At 36.1% G+C, this 19,677-nt stretch overlaps 1 protein-coding gene across 4 annotated transcripts in view; it reads left to right on the top strand.

The window, feature by feature from the left end:
* The window catches only part of CEP128 (centrosomal protein 128), a 398,290-nt gene that overhangs the window by 11,506 nt on the left and 367,107 nt on the right, over window positions 1-19,677 (top strand). For 2 of the 4 annotated variants that reach the window (XM_044229571.1, XM_044229568.1), the window contains exons 3-5: window positions 4,379-4,527; window positions 9,291-9,451; window positions 11,163-11,249. In XM_044229571.1, the coding sequence (XP_044085506.1) occupies window positions 9,305-9,451; window positions 11,163-11,249 (234 nt within the window). In that variant the 5' untranslated portion in view covers window positions 4,379-4,527; window positions 9,291-9,304. The remainder of the gene's footprint in view (window positions 1-4,378; window positions 4,528-9,290; window positions 9,452-11,162; window positions 11,250-19,677) is intronic. The other 2 variants (XM_044229569.1, XM_044229570.1) reach the window with 2 other exon arrangements.

Below are 19,677 nucleotides of genomic sequence, written 5' to 3'. Positions count from 1 at the left end.
AAATGTAGCCGCGGGGGGCAGGGGGCTAAGCCTGTCTGGCTTCACCCATGGAGTAGAAGAGTGTGGAAGTGTGTGTGTGTGAGAGAGAGAGAGGAAAAGCATGACAGCAGCAGGAATAAGTGGAATATACTATAAAGAATCAGACCGTGTGTGTGTGTGTATGTGTGTGTGTCTCTGTGTGTGTAAGTGTAAGTGTTAATTTTCTAAAAAGTTCTTAACTGGGGATGATTTAAACAACCCAGCCCCTCCTTACTCCTGCCCCTGGGACATTTATGAATATCTGGGGACAGTTAAATTTACACACTGGTGAAAGGATATGAGAGCTTTGTTTATTTGTACCTTCTTTAGTTCCTTTAAAAAATATATATATATTTTTTAAAGATTTTATTTATTTATTTGACAGAGATCACAAGTAAGCAGAGAGGCAGGCAGAGTAAGACAGGGGAGGTAGGCTCCCCACTGAGCAGAAAGCCTGATGCGAGGCTCAATCCCAGGACCCTGGGATCATGACTGGAGCCGAAGGCAGAGGCTTTAACCCACTGAGCCACCCAGGTGCCTCTAAAAATTTTTTTTTAAAATATTTTTTGTTTATTTAATTGACAGCAGAGCGAGTAAGAGACCATGACTGTGGGGAGGGAAAGAAGGAGAGGAAGAAGCAGACTCCCCACTGAGTAGAGAGTCCAATAAGGGGCTCCATCCCAGAACCCTAGGATCATGACCTGAGCCGAAGGCAGATGCTTAACCCACTGAGCCACCCAGGCACCCCATAGTTCCTTTGAGACAGATGGTTTTTAACTGGATCCAGTTTCCTTCTCATCTGTCAAAGTTTTATTCATCCTTCCAGATGAGTGAAAGGATCCTGACCCAACTCCCCTGGCATTTTGTTATATTACTTAGCTCACCATGTATAGTACTTCCATAAGCCTTTTTCTCCCATCAAGGACTGTGGTTTTTTAAATTTTACTTTCATCTTCCATTTCTAATGTGGTGACAATTGAGTAAATGATGAATACTTGAATCTATTGCATCTCTTTCATTCTGTTTCCTGTGTCTTACATTATCTATTGACTTAATAGAGAACTGGCTGATGGACTAGACTGTTAATTTTGATCTTAAATTAACTTACCGAAAGCTTTTGAGAGTTTGAAGTTACAGAGGAGCACTGGTGTAAAGAAGACAGGTACAATTGATAATTGTACATGGTAACCTTGGCTGGCTTATTCATTTTTTTCTCTTGAAGGAGAGAATCAAGCTCTCAAGTCCCACAGCTATTGAAACAGTGAGAAATGCTTTCTAAAATTTGAACTTGGTTAACGATTAAGCTTAAAATCCACTTCCCATCTTCCCCCATCATCACCTTGAACATGGGGGACAGTTGCCTTGGACAGGGACAGCTGAGGCACTTGAAGGCCACAGAAGCAATCACCTACTTAACATGCAGTAGTCAGCCTTTGTGAAATATCACCCCTGATGCTGGGTGCTTATCTTTTATGGAACAGCTTGCAAATCCTAATTGTTTTAAACTGGCTCTGAGGAAAAGAGACTTGAGAATCAATAAATTATAGCTCTCATACATACAAATGTGCCTCATTATAATGAAGACAGTCTGAGGGTTCTTTAGGTCAAATAACAAAAGAAGTGGACTTGAGTTTGTAAAGACTCCCCCCACCAGTCCTCCTGCCGGTTGAACGTAGTTGCACTCTCTGGTCTGTTCAGGTTTGCATATAGACATTTGTTTTTGATGGATCCTCAGTGGGAGTGAATTGATGAGGGTTCATTACTTACTCTGGTGGCTGTCTGTCTTCTTTATAAGGTTCATTAAGACAGAAGCAACAATATTTATGCCTTTAAATACTGATGTGTTGGGAGCAGCTAAATAAACTACTCTAAGAATTGTACCATCTGGTTTCAGACCAACCGCTTTCTCTAAGACTCCGGAGACTTTCACCCAAGGTCACCCATCTTAGTCCTTTCTGGAGTCTTGGAAAAACCTCAGCATTTGAAAAGCAGACAGCGTGAATGTTATCATCTTCTCATCAAAGAGAAATTTTATTGTACCAGTAGGTGGTAGTAAGTTGCAGATAACATTTACTGCTTTTTCTTCAGTTGAAGGAAATGCCTTTCTCACCTTTAACCAGGATTTAGATGATTCCACTCGTTTAAATTGTTCTTAAATAAATAAACAGTTCTTGAAAGAGTTCTTCAGGCAGTCTTCAATTTTAGCAACTCATTTTTTCCTTTTTTTTCTGGCAACATATGTCATGCTCAAATTCATGATGGTGAGAACAGAGTTCTAATCCAACGGAACTTTCTTCTTTTAAATCTTTAACCATAGTGATGGATTTTTCTTGACCATACAGTGATGTTTTTCTACTCATCTCTTTGGGATTCAAATTGTAATTGTGATTAAGTATCATTCTCAACCAATTTTTAATTTGTTATTCAAAGCAGAATTTGATTGCATAAGCTATGTCAGTGCACATTAGTATACTTTTACATAGTCCTTCAACTTTTAACTTTGTTCCAGTATTTAGAATGTTTAAGAAAGTCAGTTTTTGAATCTAATGACTGTCCTTCAGCAAAATTGCAAAGATCGAATCATAGATGATTAAGCAATATTTTTAGCTCATGAACTCATGATACATGGTTTCTTTCGTCATGGAACAGTAGACACTGACGTGGTGATCCCGTTTCTTTAGCTCTTCAGTTGATTAGGACTAATGACATGACCCCACTTAGGTAGGTGTCAGGGGACTCAGTAGTTGATCAAGAAAGTTGCTTGGGAGAAGGAAACAATTATCAACAAAAAGAGAGTTCTGAATACAGCTTTTATTTAAACACATTTTCCAGGCTGTCATCCTGTTATTAATCTGTTATCTCTACAGGTTATGTTTATATATTTTTTTCTTTTAAGTATATATTATATTTTTCTTTCTGCTTATGTAGTCATCGTGGAAAATTCAGGAAAGGTAGAAAAATCAGGAAAGATAGGAATGTTTGAAAACATAGAAATTGACTATAAATGCTAGATAGTAAATATATTTTTGGTTTATTTTCTTACCCTTTTGTTGTTGCCTTTTCCTGCTCCTTTAAATTTGTTTACTGATAATTTATATTCATGTATAGCCTGCATATGATGTTTATTACAAAACTCATACTTTTGTCTTTGTGTTGCTATAAAATGTCTCCAGAAACAGACTTTTTAGTATCTGTATGCTGTTTCATTGCATTAGAGTTACTGTATTTTAACCATTCTTTTATAATTTGAAATTTTAAGTTTTTATTTTACCTCTATTATAACTTCTCAGTAAATATCCTCACATATAAATTCTGCATGTATTCAGATGATTTTGTTAGGGGAAATTTTTGGAAGTCTAGTCAGTTAGGTGATACATACAAACTACCCTTGATACATACTGCCTGCTTATATCAGACAAGTTTATATCAATTTACACATTCCCATTAGGACAGTAAAGGAGTGCTCTTTCCCTGACAACCTGGCTAACCATAGATATTATTATTTAACAGGAAACAACTTAATAGGCTAGAAAAGCATCTCATTGTTTAATTTACATTTTAGGTTAATTAGGTAGAACAGTTTTTTTAATAGCCATGCATAGTGTTTACTTATGTGACTAATCTCAATAAACTTTTATCAACATGGAATAAATCTAGTGCTCTGGGTACAATTTCACTTGGGAGAAGATTTTCAGAAGCCTGGTCAATTTTTATTAATGCCACTGATAGTAGGATATTCAATATTTTTTAAATTAATTTTTAAAATTATAATCTAAAATAAAATAGTCTTAATGGAATGAAGTGTGTGTAATTGGCACTTACTGCATTGTGCTTTTTTTTTTTTTTTTAGTCAGTTATATTATTAAGGGGCTCTTCGGAACTACTTTAATGGCTCTCCATATATTCATTCCAGGTTCTGATTATGTGGCTGGCATAAGCCTCTTGCCAATTCGAGTAGCTGCTCTTTTCTCTTTTGTTTATCTCTCCCTCCTTCAGCTCTGTGTCTGGGGAGTGGTGGTGCTGGCTGATGAGACATGGCATCTTTTGATAAGGTTGGATCTCTGCCACCACAGCTGCCTTCTGTATTGTGACACTTAGGGTGGGTGCTCTCTCAGCTTTGAGGGTCACGTTTGACTTGTGAGTTGTCAGTAGTAGTTGGAAGAAGTGCTCAATTTTTATCAACAATAAAAATGATCTAATTTCTGTTTTTTTAATGGATTTTTTAATGTTTCTTCAACATTTATGACACTTATGTATAATTAAGGTACTTAGATTGTTGCTGAATCTTTCATATTTTGTATTTAAAAAAGCCATCAGAATTCTCAGATCGTTTTCATCTTACATCTTGATATCTTTACAGGAGTTCCATCAGATGCAGGAGTTTGACCATCTTTTGTTGCTCAGAGTAATTGAAAGTAATAGCCGAAGACTTTGTTTTGTGTGTACCAGTGAAATTCATGCTGGAAAGTGTGATTTTATCTTATTAAAAATATGTAATCCCTAGTAGGGGTAAGTGAGAGGTCTTTCTTTTTGTATTGTCTGACAATTACACATAATTTAGTTCAGTTCTTTAGTTAATGCTGCTAAGTTTTACTGTTTTCAAGTTAAATTCAGATACCTCATGTTTTCACTTGTTAGTAGTTATGAACTGATTATAAAGTGTGTTCCTTAAGAAAGACTGTGAGGTACATTCACCTGCAGTAAAAGTATATATTGGAGAGTTAAACAAAAAATCAAATTAGTGGTTGTCCCTGATGTGAGGCAGGAATACTACTGGGTGGAGGGTGGGGTGAAAAGGTACTAAGACTTTATTTATAATGTTCTAAATATTTTATTAAAAATATTAGAAGGATACATGTCAGAATCAGAAATGATAGCTATATATATTATAAATTTTGTTAGGTGACATACGGTGCAGTATTGGTTTCTGGAGTAGAGTTCAGTGATTCATCAGTTATATACAACACCCATTGCTCATCACAACAGGTGTCCTCTTTGATACCCATCATCTGTCCAGCCCGTCCCCCATCCATCTCCTTCCATCAACCTTCAATTGCAGTTCTTTATTATTAAGAGTCACTTATGGCTTCTTCTTCTTCTTTTAAAAATTAGTTCCAGTGGTAGAATTTAGTGATTCATGAGTTGCATATAACACCCAGTGCTCATTACATCAAGTGCCCTCCTTAATGCCCAACACACAATTATACCTTCCAGGACCCACCTCTGCTCCAGCAACCCTCAGTTTGTTTCCTAACATTCAGTGTCCCTTATAGTTTGCCTCCCTCTCAATTTTCATCTTGTTTTATTTTTCCTTCCCTTCCTCTATGTTCATCTGTTTTGTTAAGTTCTACATATAAGTGAAATCATACAGTATTTGCCTTTCTGTGACTTATTTCGCTTATCATAATACCCTCTAGTTCCATCCATGTTGTTGCAAATGGCAAGATTTCAGTCTTTTTAATGTCTGAGTAATATTCCAGTGTGTGTTTGTGTGCGTGTGTATACATATACAAATTATAATCACACACATACCACATCTTCTTTATCCATTCATCTGATCATAGACATCTGGGCTCTTTCCATAGTGTAGCTGTTGTGGACATTGCTGCTATAAACACTGCAGTGCAGGTGCCCCTTTGAATCACCACGTTTATATATCCTTTAGGTAAATACCTGGTAGAGCAGTTTTTGGGTCCTAGGGTAACTCTATTTTCAACTTTTTGAGGAACCTCCATACTGTTTACCAGAGTGGCTGCACCAGTTTGCATTCCTACCAGCAAAGGGTTCCTCTTCTGCATTCTTGCCAACATCTGTTGTTTCCTGACTTGTTAAGTTTAGCCATTCTGACTGGTGTGGGGCGATATCTCATTGTGGTTTTGATTTGTCTTTCCCTGATGCTGAGTATTTTTTCATGTGTCTGTTGGCCATTTGTATGTTATCTTTGGAGAAATGCCTGTTCATGTCTTCTGCGCATTTCTTGAGTGGATTATTTCTTGAGTGTTCTTTGGGTGTTGAGTTTGATAAGACATTTGCAAATATCTTCTCCCATTCTGTCAGTAATCTTTTGTTTTGTTGACTGTTTTCTTTGCTGTGCAAAAGCTTTTTATCTTGATGAAATCCCAGTAGTTCATTTTTGCCTTTGTTTCCCTTGGAGACGTGTCTAGTAAGAAGTTCCTGCAGTTGAGATCAAAGAGTTGTCTGCCTGTGTTCTCCTCTAGGATTCTGATGGATTTCTGTCTTACATTGAGGTCCTTCATCCATTTTGAGTTTATTTTTGTGTATGGTGTAAGAAATTAGTTCAGTTTCATTCTTCTGCGTGTGACTGTCCAATTTTCTCAACACCATTTGTTGGAGACTGTCTTTTTTTCCATTGGAAATTCTTTCCTGCTCTGTTGAAGATTAGTTGATCGTAGAGTTGAGGGTCCATTTCTGGGTTTTCTATTCTAGTCCATTGATCTATGTGTCTATTTTTGTGCCAGTACCATACTATCTTGGTATTCCCAGCTTTGTAATGTAGTTTGAAGTTCTGAATTGTGATGCTTCCAGCTTTGGTTTTCTTTTTCAATATTTTTTTACTTTGGCTATTTGGTTTTTTTTTTTTCTGGTTCCATACAAGTTTTAGGATTGTTTGTTCCAGCTGTATTAAAAATGCTGATGGTATTTTCATAGGGATTGCATTCAATGTGTAGGTTACTTTGGGTAGCATAGACATTTTAACCATATATGTTCTTCCAGTACATGAGCATGGAAGATTTTTTCCATTTCTTTGTGTCATTTCTTTAAGTGTTCTGTAGTTTTTTGTTTTGTTTAAGATTTTATTTGTCAGAGAAGAGCACAACAGGGGGAGGAGTAGGCAGAGAGAGAAGCAGCCTCCTTGCTTAGGAAGGAGCCTGATGCAGGACTAGATCCCAGGACCCTGGTGACCCCAGCTGAAGGCAGACGCTTTAGAGTTTTTAAGAGTATAGATCCTTTTACTTCTTTGGTCAGGTTTATTCCTCGGTATCTTATGGTTTTAGTACAATTGTAGACTCTTTAATATCTCTTTCTTCTACTTCATTATTAGGGTATAGAAATGCAACTGACTCCTGTGCATTGATTTTATATCCTGTGACTTTGCTGAATTCCTGTATCAGTTCTAGCAGTTTTGGGGGGGAGTCTTTTGGTTTTCTACATGTAGTATCATGTCATCTGTGAAGAGTGAGAGTTTGACTTCTTCTTTACCAATTTGTATGCCTTTGTTGTTGTTGTCTGATTGCTGTGGGTAGGACTTGCAGTTCTGTGTTGAATAAAATTGGTGAGAGTGGACATTACTGTCATGTTCTTGATGTAGGGGAAAAGCTTTCAGTTTTTCCCTGTTGAGAATGATAGTCACTGTGGTTTTTTTGTATGTGACTTTTATGATGTTGAGGTATGTTCCTTCTACCCCTACACTGCAGAGAGTTTTTATCAGAAAATGCTGGTTCTTCTGCTTTCACTAGTGGAGAATGCTGGAAAGTATTTTAACTTAGAATAAACAATTTTAGGTCATGTGGTATCAATTTATAAGACATACACATAGGAAGTGATTTCCTCAGTATAAATGCTGAACTTTATATTTAATATTTCTCCTCAAATACATTCTTTTGGACTTAAACAATTGTGATCTAGGAAAAGCAAAGCTAAATAATTCTGGTTCATGTTTACTGATGTGGGAGGGAACTACACTCTGGGCAGTGTACTTTTGGACTTGTGGGCAGGAGATGGGAGGCACAAAGCAGAGGCGATCAGTGCAGCAGGTGGTCAAGAGACCTGCACAGGGGACAGACGGGAGTCTGACAGCATAATCTCTAGCCCTCTCTCTGCTGTTAGAAGTTGGATGTTCCATGGATTCTTTTTCTGATACTGCAAAGACAGACTGTATTTCACTTAAAAAAAAACAAAACAACCCCCCCCAACCCTAAACTTACAACAAAGTTCCTTGCTGTTTATCTTTTTAGTTAGTTTTATTTAATCTAACATTTAAAAACATAAATGCTTTCATGAATTGCTCTAGGATCTATTTATGCTTAACAAATTCCCTTTATCTTTGTTTTAGATGTATGGTGTACTACCCAGATGCATTCAGAATAAAGATTCAAAAAGTCCAGAGCATTCTAGATCAGTAATGAAAGTTTTCATCACACTATATGTAATAAGCCAGAAAAAATAGCCACATAGATTTATAGATTTTAAGAAGATTATAACAGTGTTAAAGATTGTTAAGCCTCCATTAAGTAAAAAATGAAATTGGAATGCTCCATAAACTTCCACTTTTGATCAATGAGTGTTCTCTGATGCTTTTTCTGTTCCAAATATATTTTTTTCTTAAAATTCCATAAAAGATTTTCTGAAACTTGTGATGTTGTCTTCTCATGAAGTAATTTTCTTTTGCATTAAATCAAATATTGAGGTAAGGATGGAAAGAAAGCGTATTTAGAGAATTTTCTACTAATGAAACTATACTCAGGACGTTTGGCTTTCTGTTTTGGTGAATCAAGATGCCATCTTCTCACATAGTTGTTTTTATGGAGTTTGTACCTCTGGTATAGCAATTGTTTAATTCTGTATTTTTAAATTAGGGTGCATGGGGAGGGCCTGGTTGGCTCAGTTGGTAGGGCATGGGTCTCTTGATCTCAGGGTTGTGAGTTCAAGCCACACATTAGATGTGGAGATTACTGAAAACTAAAATCTTAAAAAAAAAAAATTAGTTAAAGTGCATGAAAGTGTTCACTATATACTGAATGGGGTTCTCTTATTTTAGGTCATTCTGCGAGTGTTGTATTTTTGTTTAAAGATACCCATATTCTTATAGCTTGGTGGAATGGACTTCAGACCATTATTGAGTCTTGCAGGTCCTACCTTGGAGAATGACTTTTTTTTTTTCAATTGTAGTGATGCCAATCTAACCCTAACCTGTCCCTTCTATCAGCAGTGTTGTTAGTAAGATTAGGTGAGATACTATATGTGAAAGTGCTTTTAAAATTTCAGAGCATTGCCCAAAACCAAGGGATTATTGTTATTTGTAACCATGACTAAAGTCATATCTGAGGAATTACTCTCTTAAAGCAGAAAAAATGAAGGAGAGAGAACTACATGGGGAAGTGACTTGTGTTTTCAAGCTACATATTTAGAAATTATGATATGCCAAAGGACCAATGTAATACTTAAAAAGATCAAAATGCAAATAGTTAATTTAATCTCATATTTCCATGTTCTTTACTATTTGATTGACTCTGACCTGGCTTTGTTTTAAGGATTGTGTACATCAATGGCAGAATCCTCCAGCGATTCAAACCACTTTCGCACTCGTGATCGATTGAGTCGTTGGACTGCCAGGTCAACATACAGGGAATCTCTGAGTCGTCCTACGGTAGGCGTCACCAAGAAGATCAACACTATAACAAGTACTCTACAGGTTAGTTAAACAATGGTTGCTTGTAATAGGTTTTAAGTAGATTTGAGAGGTAGTTTTGGTCAACCTATTAGTTTTTTTGCTGCTTTAACAAATTACCGTAAAACTAATTGTATAATTAAGTAATTATTTATAAAATTAATTAATAATGAAAATAACAAGGTTTTTTTTTTTTTTTTATAGTTCTGTACATCAAACCTGACACTGGTCTTATTGGCCCCAAATCAGGGTTTAGTAGGGCTACATTCCTTTCTGGAGACACTAGGGGAGTATCTCTTCCTTTGCCTTTCCCAGATTTCAGAGACTGCCCACATTTCTTGAGGCTCTCTTCCTTCATCTTCAAAGCTAGCAAGGACAGGTTGAGTCTTTATCACATGACATCACTCTTGAGTACTCTTCTGTTTCCCTCTTCTCCTTTTAAGGACACTTGTGATTACCTTGGGTTCACCCAGTAATCCACGACAATTCCCCCCCCAAACCCCCGTCTCAAGGTTCTTAACTTAAGATATGTATCAAATCTGCAAAATCCTTTTTGCTATGTAAGGTTACATATACACAAGTTAAGGTTTAGGACTTGGGCATATTTGGGGGCCATTATTCTGCTGAACACAGTCAGTAAAGACATTTGAAATATATGATAGGTTGTGGAAGTGTTTTGGGATAAGGCAACATGTCCAAATAAAATGTGTGGGAGTAAAGCGAGTATGGACTACCACAGTTTAGCTTACTGTGCACATGTGCTTTTAGAGAAATTGTTCATATTTTAGCCAGGCAGATTATCATGAATGAACAATACTGAGATGCCATTTTTATGCAGAGGCTAAGTTTTGACTGTGTTTGGAATTTTGAATGGTGGCAGTTTATATCCTCTCCATAGAAAGGACTTGGGAAACGAGGTGGGGGAAGGTAACACAACCAAGCTGGGCAAAAGAAAAAGAGGTTTTTTTTCCTACCTGTTTATCTCTTATTTTTGCTTGCCTGCATAAGCAAGGATTTTGACTTTTAATTGCTTTGGGTTAGTATGCTTAGATAGGAGGACGCTAATTTCTGTTGGAGAGGCCATAATTTGACTTAAAACTCAAAGTCTTTCTTTTTAAGCTTATGTAAACTAGCATGCCATTGGATTTTTAGAGTACAAATCCTTGTTCTTTCCCACCAATGAGACACATTAGTAAGTATATATTTTTGAGAGAAATACCTTCATTAATCTCTCCGTTAAAACCTGGCTCATTTGGGTGGAAACACTTTTTGTTGTGATTAGAACTAAATTTATTTATAGCTTTAAAGGTTTAAGGATACTTTTTGTTTCTTTTTTCCTAATCAAGTTCTGAGGTGAGGTTATAATTGAAATAACATTGATCCTAATGATTTGCTTCTCTGTACATAGTCTGTTAGGTTTATTCTCTCAGGATTCCTTTTCTATAAAAAAGGTGTGAATTAGGTGCACAAATTAATAACGAAGAGCCTTATAGTTGCCAACTGATTATGGAAACTTGGATAAGGATTTAAATTGTGTGCTTCAGTCAATTGTAGATGGATTTGGGTTTCTCAGTTTTTTTTTTTAAATACTTATTTGATTTGTAAAGTATATTAATATCTAACTTAAGTATGATACAAATTCTATCTTTTACAAATGGTTAACTTAGCTATTGATATACTACAGAGGCTAAGAAAAACACTGGAACAATTAATAAAATCCATTTTCTTTTTTAAGGACACCAGTCGGAACCTGAGACAAGTAGACCAGATGCTTGGGCAGTATCGAGAATATAGTAATGGACAGGCGGGTGCTATAGAACACGTGAGAATGTTTACATATGTTTTCCTTTTTTCTTACATATCTTTTTGGAAAGCAGTTGTTGAGAAGTAGGGAGGTGAGTTTAAGAATGGAACCATTGTGAACACATTTAGCTTTTAGATTGCTTTACTATTTTTTAGTAATTAGCTTGTCAAATGGATTGCCAGTTAGCTTATATTGATTAGATTCTGTTGAATTTGAAAGATTAAAGTCAGAGAAAGAAGAATTTAGGACATTAGTTATACTGAGACTTACTAAATTTGGGCCACTGATACCCTCCTGGGAGTTAAGAATTTTATGGATGGTTTATTTTAAAGTAATACATGTTCATTGATTATATAAATTTTAAAAACTCTCTTAGCCCTTGAGTTCCACTCCAAGGATGTAGCAATTTGACAGTTTCTTGTATATCTTTCCTAGCATTTTCTATGCATGTATACATGTAACTACCATATTAATAATGAGAATTAATTATTTGCTTTTTAATTTATTAGTGAGAACTTAAGCATCATTAACTAATATCAGGCACAAACTTACTGTCTCATGCTCAATATTAGATGCTTAATTGTGGCAGCAGATTTCCTTTGAATGGAGGACTTGGGAAATTATGTATTAGGTAAACTTCTGTATAGATAAACATTTAAAAACACAAAATGTAATCTGTGGCATTCAGCCTCTGTGGTATGCCTAAAGTCAAAACCACTCTTGGGATGTGATTTTATATATGGAAAGTAAATAAAATCAACAGGTGTTTTATTTCCTTCTGAGTTTAAAGTACATAGAATACAAAGCTATTCATTAAAAATAAGACACAGGAAGCAAGAGTCTTTCCTTTCGCTTTAGGTCCATTCCTTAGTCTGGTCTACAGTCTATTCCTTCGTTTACCCAAATTCTTGTCCTTTTAAAACAGTTGATTCTCAATGATTTTTCCCTGCAGCATACTAGAAGGGTATGTCATTCATTGCCTTATGTTATACTTACTCATTAGAGCAATGATTTTTACCCTACCACCTGTAAATTACCTGGGGTGATATCTGCCATAATCTATGGGATTATGTATAAATTGGAAAGAATATTTCTCATAAATGATTCTGATGGGCTCTTCAATGAAAATTGCTTTCTTAACATTAAACTGCTATGGAATTTATCCTACCCAAAAATGAGGGTTTTTGTTATTTATTTGTTTATTTTTTTAAATCTGTGTATGTTTAGGGAAGGACCCTGGAGAGTGATTTCTTTTTTTGTTCCTTAATCTTTTGGTGGCTATGCTGTAACTCATACCAGTCTTGCTATAGAATCTGCTGGGTTTTTTTTTTTTTTTTTCTCCTAAACATCCTAAAACAGGTTAATCCAGTATTTAACCACTGTTCAATGTTAAAAAATTTCTCCATTCTAAATACACATTGCCTTGTTGAAATTAGCATTTCTTTTTTTAAAATAGAAGAGATTTCCTAGAAAATGAGACCAATTCTTTTGCTGTAGGGAAGACAAAGATTTTTATTAACTAAGATTTTGTAAATGATTCTGTTGCTAAACTTCAGGAAATGGGTGAGGTGTGTGTGCATACATATACACATTTAGTATCTGTTTTATGGGGATTTAACTTTGTAAACCTAATTTGCAGTGGGTGAGGGGAAATACAAATATTTGATGTAGCATTTCCCTTCTGGAATGATCTCCCTCAACAAGAGAACTGGGAGAATTACTCCTGTTGATTTGTAAGGCCTCAAGGTCAAGAGTCATGTTGGGTTACTTTTTTGATGACTTCTTGAACTATACGTAATTTTACCTTGTTCCTTTAAATCTTTATAACTGACAATCCTAAATTTCCTTCTTTGCTTTTTTTTTTTTAAGAGTGAGAAAGAAAGCATTTGAGCTGGGGTGGAGTGTGGCCAGAGAGAATTTTTGTTTTTTAAACTTTTTTTTTTTTTTTTGACAGAAATCACAAGTAGGCAGAGAGACAGGCAGAGAAAGGATGGGGGGGGGAAGCAGGCTCCCTGCTGAGCAGAGAGCCCGATGCAGGGCTCGATCCCAGGGCCCTGGGATCATGACCTGAGCCAAAGGCAGAGGCTTAACCCACTGAGCCACCCAGGCACCCCACTTCTTTGCTTATTATATGTGAAGGCCTCTCTATGAGGAGTTGAGCAGTGTTAAAGCATCAGTGATGCAGTCCATGGGGTCTCATAGAGAAGCAGTACCTCCCTTTTCATAGGCTCTTCAGTAATGGCTCCATATGCTTATTAGTATATCCCAGGCACTTTTATATTAGCCTATTTAGTTCTCTCGACAATCCTATTAGATAGATGCTTTTATTATCCTTACCTACATGCTGAAAAAATTGGGGCACAGAATGGTTGCTAACTTGCCCATGGTCTCAAGGCTAGTTAGTGACACAGCCGTGGGTGGGATGTTACCCTGAAACTTTTGTGTGATGCTGTGAGTTCATATTTCTGAAAATTGGGATTTTTGATTCAGAGTTTGAAGGCTTATATACTTTACGTTGACAACCTGGATTTTAGAGATCATATTACCTGATAGAAAAACAAGAAGCCAACTGTCACACAAGTCATTAATGTTGTAGCTGCTACAATGTCCAGAATGCGTTTTAGAGGAAACAAATCCCCCCATTGTGTTTAGAGAAACACAATGGGGAAGAAATATGGCACTGAGCTAGGATTGGCATTGACAGATTGTCAAAGTTGGTAGTTCTAACTGCCACTTAGGCGATGTGGAAGGTTCTGCAAGTTGCCTACATCAGCATCAGTTTTCCCCTTCCTTCTAAATAACAGCCATTGATTTTTCACTATCATTTTCTGTAGCTGTTCCAGCCAATGAGCCATATTTAGTTGGATAGTCTGTCTTAGGATCTTTGGGTGCAATGAACTTCGACTTTATGGAAGTGTCATCTTGCATTATTTCTCATGCTGCAAATTTCTTGAGAGGTCTGTGAACATTTGGGCAAAAGAGGACCTGTGGGGAAGGTTTTATTTGGAAGCTTACTATGAAGATTTGGAACTTATTGTAGTCCCATATTAAATAGTGCAATAGATAAGCTTAGTGCTTAAAGTATTTCTAGAACTGTGTGTTCCTTTTCATGAGAGAACAGGGTCTGTTTTTTGTTTAATGTTATAAAAATGGAATGCCCTCAAGGAAGAATATTAAAAAAATATTCAACATAAAAAGTTAATACCTTTGCAGTGGAAATTTGGACTACAGCTGCAACTACACCCGTTAATATTGGTTATATGAGAAAAATAGAGTTGTCTTCATTCAAATCAGCAGACTGGTTAAGTTCCTTTTTAAGGTAAAGATTGATGAGAATATAGTAATATCAAATTAGGACTTAGAGACTTGCATTAATAGGTAATTTTTCTTCTAATTCAGTACTCTGATTAAAATTTCCCTTTGGGAGTGATAGGATCTTGCCATCTGGCATATGGACTTTGAAAGAATTTGAATGTTAAATACTAAAGTGCAGGTTTTTTCTTATATTCAGTGGGTTTCAGTTCTCAGATATAATTAGTGATATCCCAGAAGGATGTTGGTAATGGGTTAGGGCCAGGCACAAACCACTTGTAATATCTCAAAGTGGAAGGTACCTGCCCCTTTTTTTCTGGCTGAATTTTACTAATTGTCCCGAGGATGAGAAGAGTTCAGTTTAATGTTAAGTAGTAAGAATCTATTAAGAAATTATAATCAAGCAGTTAAATCCTGCAGCGACTTTCTTTTTGTAAATATATTTTGATCTTAGGAGTTAGGTTCTTAGGGTCTTATATTTAAAGTTATATTACCAAGTCCTTCATGAAATTGCTGGACAGGAGAGTAATTTTTATAGAGCTTTGCTTTGAGGCTAGTGGAAAAATGTGGACTCTGGAGTCAGATTTGAAATTTAATCCCGATTTTTTCTACTAGAACACTTTAGTGACTTTGGACAAGGTATTAAACTTTTCTAAACTTGAGTTTTGTCATTTGAAAAATGAACATAGTCCTATATCCCTCATTATAACTAACATTTATTAATGTGGTCACACTGTTTAGACACTTGCTAAACATTCATGTCTTTGTTGTTTCTTTAATTCATTCAATAATCCCTACCTTCAAGCCTTTGCTATGTTCTTAATGTAGTACTTGGTATATTCTAGCCACTCAAAACAGGTGGGCCTAAACCCAGTTTCATTTGTGTGTCATTGTGACAGTAAACAACATAGCGTGTTGCAACACTCACAGGGATAAGTATGTCTGATTGTTTTGACTTCAAAGTATATGCTAAGTTAGACAACACAGATAATAATGCTTTTTGTCTGTCTTCTGTTCATGAGTATAATGTTCATTAAGAACACATTCCAGTTTCATGAGTGCTCATTTACTGATACTTAAAATATTACTTACAAATATTTTAAGAATACTTTCAAAATTATGATTAGAATATGTGTGATATATGAGCTTTGAATATATAGGATTTCATTTTAAAAACAAAATAGTTATGTAAATAAAAATGTATCATTTGAAAGGGAATTTCTCCATTTTGGGAATACTATTATTGGCTTATATTTCCATAAATCAGCATATGGAGAGAGGTTAGGCAAAGCAGCTGGAGCTAATAATCTTTTGGTAAATAAAAAATAAAATAGTAGCAACCATTTCAAAAATACATTTCAGTAACAGATGGTGGTACCAGAAAAATGTGCAAACCGTAAGTTTTCACTCTTACTTAATTTTTTAAGACTCCTTCTCCTCCTCTTCCTTGTTTTTAATGGTAGAACACAAATAGACTGAAAGGAACCAAAATAGAGCTGATACAATTAACTGCTCTATAAGCAAAGTATTTTGCAGTCTGTTGTCAGATAAACTTTGGCATCTGTAAAGAAATAGGCAGTGAAGGAAGCCAGGTGTAAAAGCACTTAAATCAAAGTGCCTGTGGATGACATCATTATCCTAGACAGAATTTTTAAAATCACTACTTTTCTGCCTATACTTTTGCCCTGGATTTTGTCAAGCTGACCTCTAACATTTGTAAATCTAAGTACTTCAATTTTTTTATATGTCATTATTGTAGGTACATCTAAACTTATAACACAAACTTTCTGTAGTCACTGGTGCTATGTATATTGTGATTATTTGTTAAATATTGACTTCTTTACTGTTAGGTGAAAACAAAACTCAATCTTTAGGCAGAATATTTTCCAATTTCTGCTTAACTCTGCAGCTAAGTGAGTGTAGTTCTCTTACATGAGCAAATTTGCATGCATTTCTGTAGAATCTATGTTAGGGTATGTTTTCTTCTTGGTATGCAAATTAGACAATTTAGAGTAAGAAAAGCATCTGAGGAAACTAAATGGGATCTTTATATGGTTTCCAAAATTGAAGCCTACTTTAAAGATTTATGTATTTGAGAGAGAGAGAGAAAGAGAAGGTGCATGCGTGCATATTCACGCGCATGCACATTCGCACGGGGAGGGTCAGAGCAAGAGAGGGAGAGAGAATCCTTGAGCAGACTCTGTGCTGAGTGTAGAGCTTTACATGGGGCTTGATCCGGGGACCCTGAGATCACAACCTGAGCCAAAACCAAGAGTCGGCCATGGCTGACTGAGCTGCCCAGGCACCCACAAGCCTACTTTAAAGTGCAGCATTTATAATTTTTGCCAAGGTTATTGCTGGCTTTTTTTTTCCTTAAAGTTGTGTTTTTCATTTGTGTGGAAGCTAATTATTTGATGATTATTTGGTAGCTACTATGTGTGTGTGTGAATAATGACTACTAGTTTGTTTCTATTATGATCTCTATGGAATAATGGTTAATATTTTTTAAAGAATTTTCTAGTAACTATTTTTTTTCTGTGATTTTTTTCTCTCTCACAATGAACTAGTCAAAGATGGAATTAGTTGTGAATTTGTGAGATACAATGATTACAATGGTTATTAGTGAAGCACTTTCTGTTGCTATGTATTTACCAAGAAAGTTTATACATATGGTTCTTTGCTACATTTTTCTCATTTTTTCTTATTGAAGCCGAATTTTATTGAATGATTTATCTTAGGAATTTCTGATACTGTTTGTGGAGTTGGTGCCTAGTTTCCTACTGTTTACTGTTGCTTGGAAACCTTACCTTCCTAGGGACTGGTCAAGAAGTTTGCTAGTGAGAATTTTGGAAAGTAGGGCCCCTGTGTGACTCAGTTGGTTAAGTGACTGTCTTTGGCTTAGGTCATGATCCTGGAGTTCCAGGATCCTGCCCTGCATCAGGCTCCCTCCTCAGTGGGGAGCCTGCTTTTCCCTCTGACCCTACCCCTCTCATGCTCTCTCTCTTGCTCACTCTCTCTCAAATAAATAAATAAAATCTTAAAAAAAAAGAATCTTGGAAAGTCATAATTTTTTAAAATTTATTTTTTGTTTTTAAAAGATTTTATTTACTTGATAGAGATCACAAGTAGGCAGAGAGGCAGGCAGAGAGAGAGGGGGGGGAAACAGGCTCCCCACTGAGCAGAGCGCCCGATGCAGGACTCGATCCCAGGACCCTGGGATCATGACCTGAACTGAAGGCAGAGGCTTTAACCCACTGAGTCACCCAGGTGCCCCGAAAGTCGGTGTTTTTAACTTAAACAAACCAGAGTTCTAGGGCCAGGTAGGTAGAGTTAGCATATATTTTCCCTGGGTACTAAATGCACGGAGCAGCTGTTTGAGAACTCTGTAAAGTAAATACAGGCAGTCCTTGTTGCATGGTTTTGATGTGCATGTGTTTCACTTCCCAGTTTGGTCAAATAACATCAGCCCCCCAAACAACACAATTTGAAATTTCTGTTAACAAAGTTTATTAATGAGGAGTAACTGCAAAAAGCACAGCTACTAGCTCTTCAGTTCACGCATTACTATCTAAGTAAGAGATCATTGAAGTCTGTTGTTGTTTGGTCGCAGATAGCAAAACATACAGTTGTGTTGCTTCCTTGCCTTCTGATGATAAACCTGTAGTGTGCTACTTTATAAAAATTAATAATAATAAAGGATTGGCTAACAGTGCATAAAGTGAAAAGTGATAATTCTGGAAGTGAAATGTGAATCATATTATGAAGGAGTTCTATGTGGGGTCATAAAGAAGTAGCTGCTGTTAGTGGGAATATTGATACTGCTGCTCTTCAAGAATCCCTAGACATACAGCCAGCCAGAGGAATTTAGTGAAATAATTTTTCAGGAATGACAGTTCTTCTAAAGAGTTTCTCCAGATTAAGACATCCCATTGTTTCATTCCATTTATTTTTTTGCTCTTCTATGCATTGCCTACAATCCTCAGAGTAAAAACTACTATATATTGAGCAAACTAGTCCTCCCCAGGCTTTGTTCTAATTATTTTACATGCAGTCTTATTGTTCCCTTAAAAAAAAAAATGTGAGACTTTAGCTCACATGGCATGAAATTCGTGGATAGGAACTGAAGCAGAAGCACAAGTAGCACAGCTGAGGAAATCACTGCCAGGCTTCCCCTGGTCTTTCTGAATCACGATGTTTTCAGTGACCATACCTCTTATTTGGAGTACCCATTGACGACTGAATGATTTCCTTTCAGAGATTTGCTTTGCAATGTAGTCAGTCCTTATGAGTTACATTCTGTTTCAGTTCATTAAACTTCTTTGAGTCTTTGACATAGAGCCATCACAGAAATTTCAGAGCTCTATGAGAATGTGAAAGCTTTATATTTTTATTTATTTGTTTATTCATTCATTCATTCATTCATTTATTTTTAAAGAATTTATTTGACAGATTGAGAGAGCACAAAGATGGGGAGCAGCAGAGGGAGAGGGAGCAGGGAGCCTGAAGTGGGGCTCAATTTCAGGACCCTGGGCTTATGACTTGAGCCGAAGGCAGACGCTTAACTGACTGAGCCACCCAACTCCCTGAAATTTTTATTTTAATGTTTATCTAAAAGCTTTGGTGGTTTTACACAATTTCATTTATCTACTAGTTTCCATAATAATAAGTTGATTTCCTAGCATGCTCTAATAGTGACCAGTGGTTTTTTTCAGCGTGGGGATCATTAACTCACAAATTTATGCATATTTGAAGTGTTTGAATCCATTGTAGTTAATATTACCATTGATGCTCAAGTTATTTCATCATTGCCTAGAGGGAGACTTCTGGACTTCTAAGTTTAAGAACATGTTTTGACAATTTGGATAAACTACCTTATAATTGCCATTCAATTTCAGTGCCCAAGTTTTATTTGTATTTGTACTAGTACATAGTAGTAATGTTTCAGTTAATGTAGTCTGATATCAAATGAATGCTTGTAAATGAATAGACCTAATACGTAAATAATACTTTCATCTCAAGTTGAGGTGAAAAATATGGCATAACATGTTCTATGATGCTGCTTTTACAGCCTTTCAGATAAGGGAAATAGGTGGAAAGTGGAATCATCATTTGGTACCTGCACAGGGAGCCACAC

The sequence above is a fragment of the Neovison vison genome, chromosome 13, assembly GCF_020171115.1.
Source record: "Neovison vison isolate M4711 chromosome 13, ASM_NN_V1, whole genome shotgun sequence".
In the NCBI taxonomy this organism is placed as follows: Eukaryota; Metazoa; Chordata; class Mammalia; order Carnivora; family Mustelidae; genus Neogale; species Neogale vison.
The sequence above is the reverse complement of the archived record's forward strand: the minus strand, read 5'-3'. Positions and strand labels throughout refer to the sequence as shown.